The sequence below is a fragment of the Ischnura elegans genome, chromosome 4 (genome assembly GCF_921293095.1).
Source record: "Ischnura elegans chromosome 4, ioIscEleg1.1, whole genome shotgun sequence".
Taxonomy (NCBI): domain Eukaryota; kingdom Metazoa; phylum Arthropoda; class Insecta; order Odonata; family Coenagrionidae; genus Ischnura; species Ischnura elegans.
The window spans coordinates 66,347,016-66,361,984 of NC_060249.1; the positions used below are offsets into that span (position 1 = coordinate 66,347,016).

At 40.1% G+C, this 14,969-nt stretch overlaps 1 protein-coding gene across 29 annotated transcripts in view; it reads right to left on the reverse strand.

Moving 5' to 3' along the window:
• LOC124157624 (CUGBP Elav-like family member 2) overlaps positions 1–14,969 on the reverse strand; it is a 1,414,326-nt gene that overhangs the window by 967,794 nt on the left and 431,563 nt on the right. Inside the window, exon 1 of one of the 29 annotated variants that reach the window (XM_046532524.1) lies at positions 11,772–11,995. The exons of the other annotated variants lie outside the window; for them this stretch is intronic. Coding sequence (XP_046388480.1) covers positions 11,772–11,836 — 65 coding nt within the window. The 5' untranslated portion in view covers positions 11,837–11,995. Of the gene's footprint in view, positions 1–11,771; positions 11,996–14,969 lie in introns of those variants that run through there. 29 annotated transcript variants of the gene reach the window in all.

Consider the following 14,969-nt stretch of genomic DNA (forward strand, 5'->3'; position numbering starts at 1 on the left):
AAGAGAGAAAATGTTTATCACCCAACTGGCCGTTAAAAATCAGCATGGTAAGGGAATTGCAAGGTCTAAATTTGGGACAACCTCGCCTCTCCTTTACATCTACGTCAGAATACGTGCTGCTGCGAAAAAATTACGAATAAAGTCTCACATTATCGTTAGCATGATATGAATCAATATTAAGAGTAGTTTGAGAGTGATTTCGCTGATGTCTCATCATTTTATTTTCTGTGAAACATATGATTTTCGTAGTCTTGTTCTCTGCCAGTCAGGGTTTGATAATTTTACGTGTATACTGATAGGAAGATAAAATGATTTTGTCAACTAATTTCAACATTGTGGAAGACTGCCAATTCAATGATTTTGAAAAAGTTGAGATTTTTTTTACCTTTAGGCATTGCGCTCAAGAATAAGCTGTGGCTCTATCGCATGAAGTCTTTACTATATAAAGAGAGAACTATATGATCCCTTCGATCCAAGCGTGTTGTCTACGAAACAGTCAAGTTATATAATACCACCCAATATAAAGGGCGTACATAAGTAAGTTGTGGGCATAGTTGAGATGAAAAGCAAAAAATTCCTCCGCATCGAAATGAAACCATCATGACGGCATTACAAGTGAAGGAATTGATGAATGGAGAATAAATGTAATACAAATGAAGAATGGTCAATAATACGCATTTTAATGTGGTCAAAAATATTACAACTCCGCTTTCATTTGCGAATTCACGTAAAGCTAAGTCATTGTTATTATATTGCTAATGAACCGCTCACATAACGACCCATTCGTTTTTTATGCAGTGTCATTCTCACTCACAGCTAACAAGTAAGAGAGGCCAGTAGTTGTAGCAGTAGCACCCAAAGAGACCGGTCAAAATGGACGGCGACCGAAACCATCTCTTCCCACTCTCGGGGGATTACCCATTTAAATTATTTGCACGCCTTTTACGACCCGCGAGAGCGGCCTAATGGCGATTACCGTCCGCCGACCAAAACCCCAGCCATCCCTCCACTCCCTGGATAATCCTTCTGCGGTCTGCAATGATTACTCATACCCCCGTGGCCGCTTGATTGCACTTGTTTTCGATCCGACCCCGGTGCCCGAGCTCTTGAATTCCCTCCGAGGAAACGGAATCCGAAGGAGCTCTTAATGCACGAATTACTGCCGTGCACCGAGACTTTGCGGAGGCTCCAACCCGCAAATGATCACAGGGCCAAACCGCCCAGTGCTTTCTTCAATGACATCGTGCCTTTAACCCACTAGAACGCTCGATGATCTAATGCCTAGCAGAGCAACTGGTCGCAAAACGCCCATTTGGCCGGCAAAGTTAATTCTCTTATCCATTTATCTTCGAAATATAGGGAAAATAAGAAATAAGTAACTAGAAGAATAAAGAAAGTATAAAACATATTACATATTATACACACATATTAGGGTGTATATTATTCGATAAGTTCACCAAATAAGTCACTGTAATAATATTGAAATACAATTTGATACTTCCACAAAATTCACAGAGTTTCTATTTATTACCGGTATCGGCCACTGCACCATTTTCAAATATATGATAATAGATGTATTTGAAAATGGTGTAATAGCCGATACCGGTAATAAATAAAAACTGAGAATTTTGTGGAAGTAACAGTGTGTATTTCATTATTAATATGGAGCCCTTCCACCACGTAAAAGCTTCAGGTTTCGATTTAAGTCACAGTAAGATAAACCTTTAATTACAAGAAATTATAATATTTCCTTATGCACTGCTTGCCCAGCTACACTATATCCTATAACACTCTATAATACAGGTTCCATTTAAGCACGCTGCAGAGATTTTAACTTCGTGGTTTGTTGATTGCTTTCTCATGGGGTAAAAAATTGTAATGACACAGTGGCATTATTTTTCGGATGGGATGAGGCCTCATCATAACGTTATAAAAAACTGCGCGTAACACCTGTTTTTAATGTAATCATGCACTCCAAAAGTATTATCCCTGAAATATGAAGGTCACCACCCTATCTGAGGATATTTCCTTGAAACTGGAGCGGTGATATCCAATTATTATCCAAAACATTAAAAGTCTAGTGCATATTCATTATTGGACCGAAAGAGAAAAGCTGCTGCATACCTATACTCGATGCTAACCCTTTAGAATTGGAAATTCAATAAATACTTACCACAGAACTCACTTGAAAGAAAATGAAATACTATGAACATGTAATGTAAGAAGGTTTTGCTCCATAAAATTCGGAAAGAGAAGCATACATCTCAAAGTGTGTGATAGAAATGTTTTCGGAAACGTGCTCTGAGGATATAACATCTTTAAACACGTGTACAACAGAAATGGACGTACCCCTTCTACTCATTTTTATAATGCCACACTTGCAGCGTCGGCCACCGCCTTTTATTGACGAAAGGATGGCTGGGTGGAGGATTTCATCGCCTCTTTCTAGGCCGACCATTCAAAGCGGATTGCGCCGTTCAGACGCGCAGAGGCAGCTGGACAGAAGGCGCCCTTCCAGAGAGGCGTCTCAAAGGGATGAATGACCAGTCGCACCCTCGCATTTCAAGCCTTTTCCGGTGTCCCTCACATATCGCAACAGCTCAAACACGACCAAGAATGGAAATAAAATTCCCATTCGTAGCCACTAGAAGTATTTTCACTCAGAAATACGATATAATCATCGTTTGAGAACGAGAAAACTATGTTTTTTTAACTTCAGCTAGGAAACAATTTTTCCTTGAAGCAGTTTTTCACTCATCTCGAAGACAATTCCGTCTCCGGATGAAATAATAACATTAGATCTCTATTCATTTAAAAAAATACGTATCTGTCAAGGTTTCAAATCATGTATTGCCATGCCGAAAGATGATGGATATTAAAAATGTACATGTTTTCAATTCACGGCATTTAAATTGATTACATGACAATGTAAAGGCATTTGTAAGATTTTGCGCATAAAAATAGAAATATATTATATTTGTAAGACAATAGAAACAATTAAAAACCTTATTCATTCGAGTGTTAACATGGTATCATTTAAGCAGTTCAAATTTTCCTCCAGCCCACTACTGCAATGAAATTAACAGGATTTTACACTAAAGCATTGAACGGAGTCATGACCCTTAATGATAAAATCACACAAATGAGTTCTTCTACTCTGTTTCTGAGATAAGAAACATGGTCAAGGCAACGGTGAGCATATAATTCCCTCAAGAAATAAATTTTAAATGGCGAATTATCATCCAGATGACGTTACTATCCACAAAGACGAGTAGTACACGTAAAGAATGAAACATGTCCATATTTTTTCCAAATAGAAATAAACAAACTTCTCATTTGTTTAAGCATGCTATTATCTTCAGCCATTTATACATATGGCACAGCTGAAATATTCAAGGCAAATATCTATTTTTAAATCCAAAAGAATTTCGCAAAATCAAGTACATAGACACGGTGCATGTTTTCGCAACAGTATGCTGACATCCTTTCGACTCCACACAAAGGCAGCTAGAGTGGGTATCAGTAGACCCGTGGAAGAAATACAGAGGCACATGTTGTGGGAAATTAGTTACAGCACTCGCGGGTGCAACGAAATGATGAGGGGAGGGCAAGCAAGCCACGGGACAATCCGGGGGTGTATAGTGAAGCAGAGAGGCATTTTACGGACGACAACAATCCGCATACAACGACGGTGTGAGGCATTGGACATTCGCATTAGATGTTGGCGCAGAGACCGAGGGAATGAATGGTGGGTGATGCAGGAAACCGGGGGAAAAGACAAAATTTCTGGAGCTGTGAAAGCGCGCATTTTCCGAGACACGGCAGATGAAAAGACCGATGTTCCTGAGATCCCCTTCATCACTTTCAGAGGTAATGGAAGTCATGCAAAAGGGAACACTGATATTCTAAAACGAATTCTCAGAATCCGTAGGCATAGATTGCAGCTTAGAGCATTCAACTGGAGGCGTAAGAATACATACGTTGCTCTACGGTACTCATCACCCGTTGGGAAAACAAAGCGATACATTAATCTTAAGTTGAAAGAACAAAACATATTTTTTGGAAGTTGATTGCGCAAAAACATTTTCCGCTGAAAATTCCAACCCATATGAATGTCAATTAAAAATCTGGGGGACCAATGAAAATATACTGTGGCTCAAGGACTTAAAAATGAGTTAAAAACTTGTTTAACTTTTGAGAAATGAGTTGAAAGGTTGTACAGATACAATGATCAAGAAATGAAACAGACTGCGATTTTAATTCGTACGATGTAATAATAATAATAAATATACTCTCCAGATGGTAGTGTTAAGATACATTAGAATGAAGCCAACTGAACAAATAAAGTTATTTGATTTACAAAACCATTCAGCACTCCACGATGGAAAAATCAAGACAGAAATGGTAAAAACACGCTTCTATTCAGCAATTTACTTCCTCAATCAATAATTTCTTATTTACTTCTATAAAAATATATTGGTAAAAAACCTAAAACTCATATTGGAGTAGTTCATAAAAAATCAAATAAATTGAACAATAGAGGCCATCCTTAATCTCAACCATTCGAGCAACTTCAAATGGTTTGAAAAGGAATTTGGGAGGAATCCAGCAAGGTTCCGAAATCGCAGACAAGCGAATCACGGCGCGACAATCACAGCTCTTAGGCACGCTCGGAATTGCCAAAAATAGAACGGCGGAAGAAAAGGGGCAAGAAGAATGCGCGCAAATGACAAAGGGAGAGAGGGAGGCAGGCCCCCGTCGAACGCCGCTCTCGATGGAATCGCGGCAGTTTCCATAACAGACGTGGAGAGCGACGAGGCGGATTCTACAAAAATAGATATTTGCAGCTGTATACTACCCAGTGGTCGTCCTCCCAGGATGAAGGAAGGTTGTCAAGGTTAAAATACCACACGAACAGCGCAGGAGCAAGATGTTAGGAGATAGTAATGAAAAACAGGTTAGGAAAAATATTAAGTCCTGCGGTGAAGTTTTTGCAATACTGCGTTTCAGCTCTTTTAGGAGGATATATATTTCTGGGATTAAGCGATAGTACCTACATCGGTGATCGATTCTTTTTAGATATATCAAAAGATTTTGTAAAAGCACTACTCCTTCAGGATTATCAGGAAAGAAATAAACTTTGCTGATTCCATAATAATTTATAAACTCGCGACCGATTTTGATACAATGCTAGAAGATCATACACAGTAACCAAACCGGTCGCGAGTGAATTAGTTACTGTGGAAATAGCAAATTTTATTCTCTATTGATGGTCAATTTTGCAAAAGAATACATGCGTAGTGAATAAAATATAATAACTTAAACAGAAGAACTAAGAAGGGAGCTGATCCAAGTTCTTTCGAAGTTCATAAATATCAATTTTTATGATGTTACGGCAATCGGTTTTTGAAACAGAAACGGTTATTTTATCTTAAACACAAGTAATATGACCAGTTCAATGCATCGTCATCGAAAGAGAAAGGACGGGTGTAAAAATATGGAATTTTAAACGGACTATCAATCAGTTTTTGACGAACAGAATATCATAGAAACGGTGACGATCACTATGTGTAACATTTCAAGTTATTTACGGCTATTTCGAGAAATAACTACTGAAGGAGACGGAAGCAAGCAAAGAAGCTCTTTGAAAGGAGTGAACATGGGAAACTCAGGATTCGGATCGGCGAAAACAGTCCTGTTAGCCAGAGAAGGGTCGAAGGGACTCCCCCTCCTCCACCTCTCTCGGATCACGGGCAAATGCAAATGATGGGAACGCTCTGGTATATCTTAGAAACGCGATGGGCTCGAGCCGAATCCATTATGATAATGACCACAGGTAGGGGCGGGGCACAAACCCTTTCCCCTCCCTGCGGATCGCTCCCCACTTACACGAGGACCGATGAATGAATGTTTGTGTGCATGAGTACGGGAGGAGTTTAAAGGGAGAGAGTGAGAGAGATGAATTTACGCCGCGAGCAGCATCGGACGTAGGGGAAAGTACTGGGGGAGGACACAGCAAGAGCCGAGTGTTTTCATACTCCCATTAGGGAGGAGTATGTGGGGAGGCGGTGTCTTTGCGGGGCTTACATCGGAGGAGACATGCGGCACGTTATCACGGCAGAAAAATTGTACCCTTTGAAGGAGACGCATCACTCCTGCTCAATCGGTTTCATTTTCTGGTATATTATTTGTTCCAAACTTAAGCTATCAGTATGATTCCCTGTCTCTCCTCAAAGAATCGGATTTTCGGATTCGGAGAATCGGATTCTCCTCAAAGAATCGGATTAAAATTATGAAATGGAAAAAAACTGTAATTCCACAATAATTTATTATTGTACGACCATGGTTTCGACTCGATCTGGTAAACTTGCATCAAAGATAGAATAATTAGTCACGCAAAAATTCATTTTAAAATGATTAAAAAAACAACGGTCCGAGCTGTGGGTTAAGGGGCTAACCTCGCCTCACCTTTGACCTTTGTGTTTTTTTGGAATTATTTCTATGAATTTGAGTGTGACTACGTATTCTTTCCTGCGATGCTATAACGTGCCAGGCCGAAACCTATGTCATAGAGTAATACATTTATATGGAATAAAGTTTTTTACAATAGGTACATTATGTTAAGCTATCAGCTTCAAATTTTCAGGATACATGGAGCATACCCGTATCATTATCTACGAGGGCGGTTTTTTTTCCAAACTCCGATTGCTCGGCAAAAACACTATACAAGCGACAGACGGGTACTGCACTGATACGGCAACTGCGCATCCACTGCACCAAACGTTCAAGTAATTGCTTACCGTAAGTTGTTAGTTTAAAGTTAGTACCAATATCATTCACTACACTGCCTCAATTGATTCTCCCGCCAAGTAAGCACTGCGGAGAGACAGCCAGAAAACTCGCCGGATGGCTTCAGCATTGACATGTCTTTACGTGTATGCCGATAAAAGAAAATTTTTGCGTTAATGCAACTCCTCATTATGAAATATTTGGCTCATTCCCGCTCAAAACAAAATAACAGATTTCTAGAGGTGTTCTGATCCATGAAAACGCCCGTTATCTCCGCGATGATGCAGCCCAACTACTCCTTGAGCAATTTCAATGGGACGTTTTCGATCACCCGGAGTGCAATGTCGATCTAGTGCTGTGTAACTTCAATCTTAATGGTGAAATGAAGATTTGGCAAGGAGGGAAACATTTTCAAACGGGCGATGAGCTTCAGGACAAATGCAAAATTCATTGCATGTCATTGGCGGCAACATCCTATGAAGAAGAGATAAGATATTTTTCTCCGTATTTTCGCGAAGAAAAAACTTTCAAATTTAAGCAGCATAATATTTTCAGGAAGGTCTACATGATAAACCCCGAAAGCGTAAATATTATGGAGTATATTTTACTTCTGTAATACGCCAAGAAACAAAGACTCGACCACCGGAAATTGTGTGGTTCGAGTAGACCACACGGAGAAGACGATAGTTTCCAAATGAATTAAAAAATAAGTTTTTATTGTGCCCTACTAGGTTACATTTAAAAACTTGTACTTATGCAACATGTCGGTATGGAAATGCAACCAAAAGTTGGATAATTTCTATTGAGTTTGATAGTATTTTTTTCTCGTATTATGAACGCAATAGCTAGAATAAAAAGCAAGAAAGTGAACGCCACTTTGATATAATTAATTAATTTAATTAGCTAATTAGTAATAAAAAAATGAAACGGAGCCAAAAATTAATTAAAAATTAGCGTGAAAACGTGAAAATCACATGGTCCAAAATCATAACAAATAACAGATTGAAGAGAAGCCACGACACCATACTAATGCCCGAGTTACCTGCATATCAACAGCGTAAATGAAGTCAGTAATATTATTTTCTCGATCCCCTTGTAATCCAGTTTTTCCTCGTATAATCAGCAATAACAACTAGATCATCATCCTCAAAAAACCATGACAAGAACACGCGATGTTAAACGAAGTTCACCGTCAACTGTTCAGCGGGCTGAGGGACAAAAGGGCGTGATAGTGACATACCCTAGATGTTAACAAATAGATACCGTAACAACTGCCATAGAAATATATTGAAGTAATTTGAACCAAGGCTCATCACGGTTGGAAATAATATCTATTTTTCATCTATATTTCACAACAGGTGTTTCCTGGCGTCAGTATAATTTCCAACTTCATAAGTTAACATTACCAGAAACATTCACTGCCGCTGCAAATTCAATTTATTGAGCATGATATACGCATAATATAGAGAGTGGGTTAGTCGGGATCTAGATCACGGACGAGCCACGCGCTACTGATTCTATTCCGCATTATCATATTCTGTGCAATTACATCTGCAGCGTTGACGAGGGCATGCTCCTCTCCCCCTTTTGACCCTTAACCGTCATCTCCCGCTCGCGTCTAGCCTACGCCACGATTTGTGCATGCAGCTACCACGACGCTTCATGAGAACAATCTTCTTTATTATTTCTACTGTATAGATACCTATTTCACAACTTATACGCAACCAAACTCTATAAATGAGGTACCAAAATGCACAGAATTTATCAGAGAACATGCGACAGCATATCATACTTCCTAAATATTGCTATTGTTTCCTAAAATTGGTTTTTAAATAATAAAAAAAACAAATACCGGTATATATTCCTGACGTTAACGGCGCATAAACTGATAAATTTGTTTATTTGCAACAATATCTCGCATTCTTTAAATAACTTTTATCAAAATGCGGCTGATTCCATATTCAAGTCTCCTGTTGATACTTAAGTATGAGTCATCATGTACGTTTAACAGAGGATAGTGTAATTACGTCCAATATTGTGTTTAAAGAGGTCCTCTGACCTCAATTTGTACATGAATATTCCAATTAAATTTGTACGTAAAACCCTGTCATTTTTTTCTACATTTTAAAAATTGAAACGCGCCTATCCCTCTGAGGACCTGCATTGAAAAGAGCGGGGGAAGCCCGCTAACAGCGGGTGCAACACGCTCGTAACCTGATTATAACCAAAAGTGGACGTCGAATTCAGCGGCTCACAAAAAATAGCATGCTGAATGAATCACATGCTCATACTTAAGCATTGCTTATTACCCGCGATGGATTCGCAGAAAATCTAAATAGCGAAGCATTCGGCTAGCATTAATAGGTTTGACGGGGACGGCGACTAGAAAATATTACAGCACACCAATAAACGCGAAGAAGCAGACTTGTCAAATCTTTGTCGTAAAGCAATATTTACAAAACAATATAAATAGGGTAGTTTCCTTCATCAAAGAAAACGAAATACAATGATTGCGATTCCTTACCCACCATCAGTGTATTCATAATATACAAATTATTTGGTTTTAGAATTCCCAGTTTAGACGAATGGCAAGGGTCAATTTTAATCTCATTTGAAAAAGGTCCGATTGGCGCCCATGCGATTCCACTCCACGTAACGTCACAGGGACCTAGTTTCTACACGAGAGGATAGAAGTTTTACGTCGTCTGAGATTACCAATGCATGCATGAGGCACAGAGCTCAGGGAAACATGGCTTATTAATCACCTATTAAAACTGCCTATGGTCGGAAAGTTTCCTTCGTTTGATAGGGTATGAATAATCCTTACTTAAGCCAAGTGCTACCTGCTAGCAGGGTACTCTGATACCTGCTAGCAGCCTGTATCTCAGCGGCACACACATCCTCGTCCCAGGGTCACCTCACTTTGCGACAGCGGGAACCAGAATGACGTCACACGGGATTTTCCCTGCATTCATATTTAGCCGTCGCGTTTTCACGCGCTTGAAAATTTTCACTTTTCATTTAATCGCGAAAAATAGATATCGTAATAAAAAAATTATAGGAAACCACCCTATTGTTAAACATAACGATAGCCTCAATCAGGATAGAATCAATAAGCCATCGTCCATGGAATAGGATCGTAAAACAATACGGTCCACACGTGTCAAACCACGCGACTTTCTATCCGTTGAATTCGGAAGCAGAGAGAAATGGAAATAAAAAAGGAAACAATTACAACCAACAGCACCTGCTACTGCTCCCTCTCGTCAAGCTTCGGGGCGAAATGCGTTAAAAATATATCGAGTGGCAGATCAAAAAAAAATTACGCGGTGACCACGTTAGTCAAAACGTGTGAGTATTTCTATGCAATACGAGAGTCAAACGGAACAAATGGAATAAAAAGGCGAAAGCAAATATGAAATCTTCTAAAATTCCCACGCGGCTTCATCCCTAAAAACGCGTCCTTTTATTTATTTTAAAATAAGATATCATACAATTCTACATTTTGAATTTAACGTTGGGAAATCCTGCGTATCGTCTCCGAAAATGTCTATTTGTCGACGGTATTATGGGTACCGGCATTAAAATATCGCGACTCATGGATTACGATGTTGTTTCGTAAGTATAAAAAGTTAATTTTTTGATGGAAATTAAATTTACGAAAAGGTATACTGCAAAAGAAACATCAAACGCAAAATAAAAGAAAAACTAAAAATGTCGACCATTAAAAGTGATGGCTCGGATAGTATTTGAAGTACATAAAGAAGTGAAATGTCAACGTAAATATTAAGTAAAAACATCTTAGTATGCCTACACGAGGGTTTATTTTTTTTAAACTCCAAAAAGGCAATTGGGTTAAAATGGAGTGGTTTGAATCACTCAATTCCCACTAGAGTTCAACAAAAACAGAAATAATTAAATTATTAGGGACATGTTTCCACTAAAGTATCGCATGCCTACAGGAGATCTACTTCCAACTACTAACGTTTGATTACTGTGGCAGTGTTTTCCAAAACCTAACCTATGAAAAAGAAAGGTGATAAGCATTTTCATGCTACACTGACATGACAATGAATCACCGCGGATTAAAATGCTTATGGGGCCCCAAGGAAATCAAACGCCTAACATGGGATTTAAGAAGAAACAACTTAACGATTGGCAAAGCATTGATCTCTCAGAGAAAGTGCAAGGAGCCGAAAAACGTGGCCAAAATTGAACTTCAGACTTCCACTTGACTTCAGAAAATAAGACTATATTAGCAGAAAATGAGATTCGGAAAATTCAGTAAAATAATCACGGAAAATAAAGGTTACAATCGTGGCTTAACGCTTATCCTGCAAAGTTAAAATTAACTCTAGCGGAGAAAAAAATTTCATTACAAATTAATCCATTCACCGCAATGATTTAATGAAAGCTATCGATATCGCATGCCTATCAGCACTTTTCCCTGCCACGGTTGAGTGGGGACAAGTTACGTGGTTCGGAATTTTAACCTTAGCCGCATGCGCACAGCCCCAAATCACTTTCCTATCGCTACTCCGAGAAGATCGAAGTATATTGCACCCAAGGGTACTACCTTAGGAAGCCCCATTCCATCCCATTGAAGTTCAATTTTTTCACTCGGTCGCTTTTTTAATGCTTTTCAAAAATGTCCGCATCGCGGTGGAGATTGCAGAGCGATCCACTCGAAAAAAAATATTTTACATTAAAGCACTAGAAGTTGCAAGAAATATCACTGAAAAGTTTCAAATTTTCTGTAAAAACGTCTTCAGGAATGTAAGTTTTGATTAACATCCCTAATTATAACTTATTTATCCTCGAAGATATGATCGATGTGCACATTAGCGACGCGAGTGGAGACTTATGTAAACCCATTCAATTGCGAACTGAGTGACAACACATCTAGAAGCCGACTCGAGGATCCTATTCAGTGTTATTTGTGATTGCACCTTTCCGCTTCTCGATCGTCAATTGTTTTTTACCTCATGCTCCCCACGTGGATCAACTCCCTCTTGATCCAAGTCCTGTCATCCTCGAAGAATGCCATCGCCGGCAGTCGGTCCAAAAAACACTCTCGCCTCGGACTTCTTTCAATAACAGCACGCGCCTGCCGTGTCGCAAGCTCTCGCAACCTCCCGTGACCTCTCCGGAGCCCAAAGGCCTCGACCACACTCTCCAGCTCGACCCTCTGCCCGCGGCTCCTCGCGACAGACTGACAACGCGAGGTCGACCTCAGCGCCCTCCGAGAGGACAGCGACGCAACCGTCACTCACTCTTTGCACCCCCCCCTCTGCGCCCCCCATCACTCCCCCTCAAACCACCCACTACGCATGAACTACCCCCACCTCCTCTTCCCCACGCAATCCTCCTTCAAACCATTTCTTGCAACCCGGAGGAATAGGCCATCCGACGCTGGGCTAGGCACGCGGCCATTCGATCTACAGAGATCCGCGGCCTTCTTCGATGGTTTGGCTGGACGCCGCCCACGTTGGGCCTGCTGGAATTGGCTGCACGGGTAGTAGCCACGTTGCGAGGGATATTCCGGAAGAAGGAAGGGCATTTCGAAAGAACCAACTCCCTGTCTCACTGTGTTCTGCGGACTATTAAGGCCGTTTTACACGGGGCACGTCATTGCGCAAGTTAGCTCGGCATTCACTTCTCAATCTTGCGTGCAATAACAATTGCGCAGACGAATGCGTTAGCGATTTACACGGTACTCGCAATCAAGCATTCATTCACGAAATTTCGTCGTCTGTTGAGAGCAAGGGCTATTTTGCCGTCTCGCGTCCACGCATTCTCGTATGTGTTCTAGCAATTAACCGTTTTGCCCGACGCAATTTTTATTGCGCCTTCGCACGTGCGTCAGATTGCGAAATGACGTGCCCTGTGTAAAACGGCCTTTAATAACGCTGCTTCTTCAATTCAAGGGCACACCAGACATGGCAGTAGCCAGCAAAAAATGTTCAGGGAGTACCATCTCACTTACCATTTCGGAGGAAATTCAGTTGGAGGGAATAGACTTAAGAACTAGGTCATGTCTGGAGACATGATGGCCTGATGAAGACAATCATCGAGGGATAAGTAGATGGCAAGAAAGGAAAAGGAAGACCTCTAACAAAATGTATCGAACGGGTAAAGAAGGATGTGAAAGAGAAGAGATACGTGGGTGTGAAATGATTAACTGATAGGAGAGTTGAGTGGAGAGCGTCAAACAAATCTTAGGACTCTTAACCAGTGAGATAATGAGACGTAAGAACATATCTCCAAATTATTTCGGATGGATAGTATTCGAACCCATACGGTATCCCTCGACCGCAATAGTACGCTGGATCGATCCTCAAAAAAATTTTTATTCGTCAGTAAAAGATCAAGTCGATTCAAACTCAATCAAATTTTACCGGAGGATACTAGACGCTAAGGTAATAATACAAATAGGCTGAATAACTAACAATATAAATATATACCGCAAAATATTAATAATCGCGGAGGAATACGAAAAGACGTCTACCGTAGCGAAACTGTAGTAGCTCTCACAAAAGAATAGACATAAAAATAAGTTAAAAAATTAATATAATATTCTAAACTCCATAAATACGAAATTTATTACGGTAAAAGATAGAACTAATTAATTACCTTTATATCGCCCGTCCTAAATCACTTTCATGTCGTATCTATGGCTACAATTCCCTCACTGTTTATTAAAAGAGCGCTGAAAAGAGATTGCCTCGTTGTTGCCATGTAATTCACCGTGGTCACGTGGTCGAAGCTGGCCACACTTTCCCCTTGGGTCGCTGCTGATATTCCCACTCACTGAAACCTCCCCTCGGGTCGATGGTTACGCTCTGAAGCTGCTCCTGGTTTAAAACGCTGAAGTCCTATGTGGACGTTCGGACATCACAATGGGCCGCGAGGCCTGGGATTGACAGCTAACCATGCGCCCGTCTGCGCGTTTGTATTCGCCGCTGCAAAGAGTCGCCCGAATTTGCACAGCCGATCATTGCGATAAGAAAGGAACGGTGCTCACGGCTTAATGAGTCACGGATGCTAAGCTCGTGTATTGGTGCTCAATGGGGTGGATGCATCCCAATATATCCCTTTTGTTAGCCATGGGTTCAAAGTCTATCCGAGCATCTGCAGCTCCCTCCAGCAAACATTCCGTTCTTACCATAGGCGTGATAGACAGCCATATCGACGGAAAACAGGGATACAACCCACATTATACTATAATACAGCATGCATAGTTTTGTCAATTATTAGGTGAGTGGGTTATAGGGCTGTAGAGTCAATTAATCGAGGAAGCAAAAAACATAAAAATTGTATCCAACAGTAAAGTACATAACAATAGGTTCAAAAAAAGCTGTGGAGTAACAAGGGGAGTTATGCAAGGAAATATTTTGAAGCCTGATTGTGAGAGGTCTAGTTAACAGCGGAAACCACCCTCATTAACACTGACACTCCAAAAACTTTGATCACAGTAAAACAAATACTTCTTCTTCCACCGTGATATGAAAAACCAACCTTGAATTTCGTAGTATTGATTGCAGCACACGTGATCCATCGTTATCTCACCGATTTAAGAATACTGATTGGAATAGATACAGAGAATCTGATCTCTAGTATTGAAAGATCTGTCTTTAAGCATTGATGCAGCAATGTTTTCCCTGCTAATCTCTTAAAAACTAAGTGTTTCAACTCGATGGTTAGTTTGGATAGGTGCGAGTAGGGTTCAGCCCGGACGTAGCCAAATGCGTGTGGATCTAAATGTTTCACTGAACCCGGGCCTTCTTAGCCATAAGCCAACTATCAAGGAAACCACACTCTCCCTATTTATGCCGAAAGGAAAGTAAGCACAATTTATTTGAGGATTTAAATTCTCAAGTAGTGTCATCGGAGTGAATAGTGAAAAAATCCATTTAAACTCATCTAAAATTTCAATTATTACCTGAAAATTCAAGCGTTTTGAACAGATTAATTATTTCGGCAAAAAAGAATACACACAATACTACCTCATACTGCAATACCGTAGCTGAAAACTCTGAACCTACTAATTTAACCTTTGAATACGAATTGAAACGGTGTAAATTATTTCCGTATTATTTTATTTACCTATCTACTCCACTTAAATGCAATTCAACACTAAATATCCGAGATAAACAGAAGGAATTATCTTTCGAGCAGTC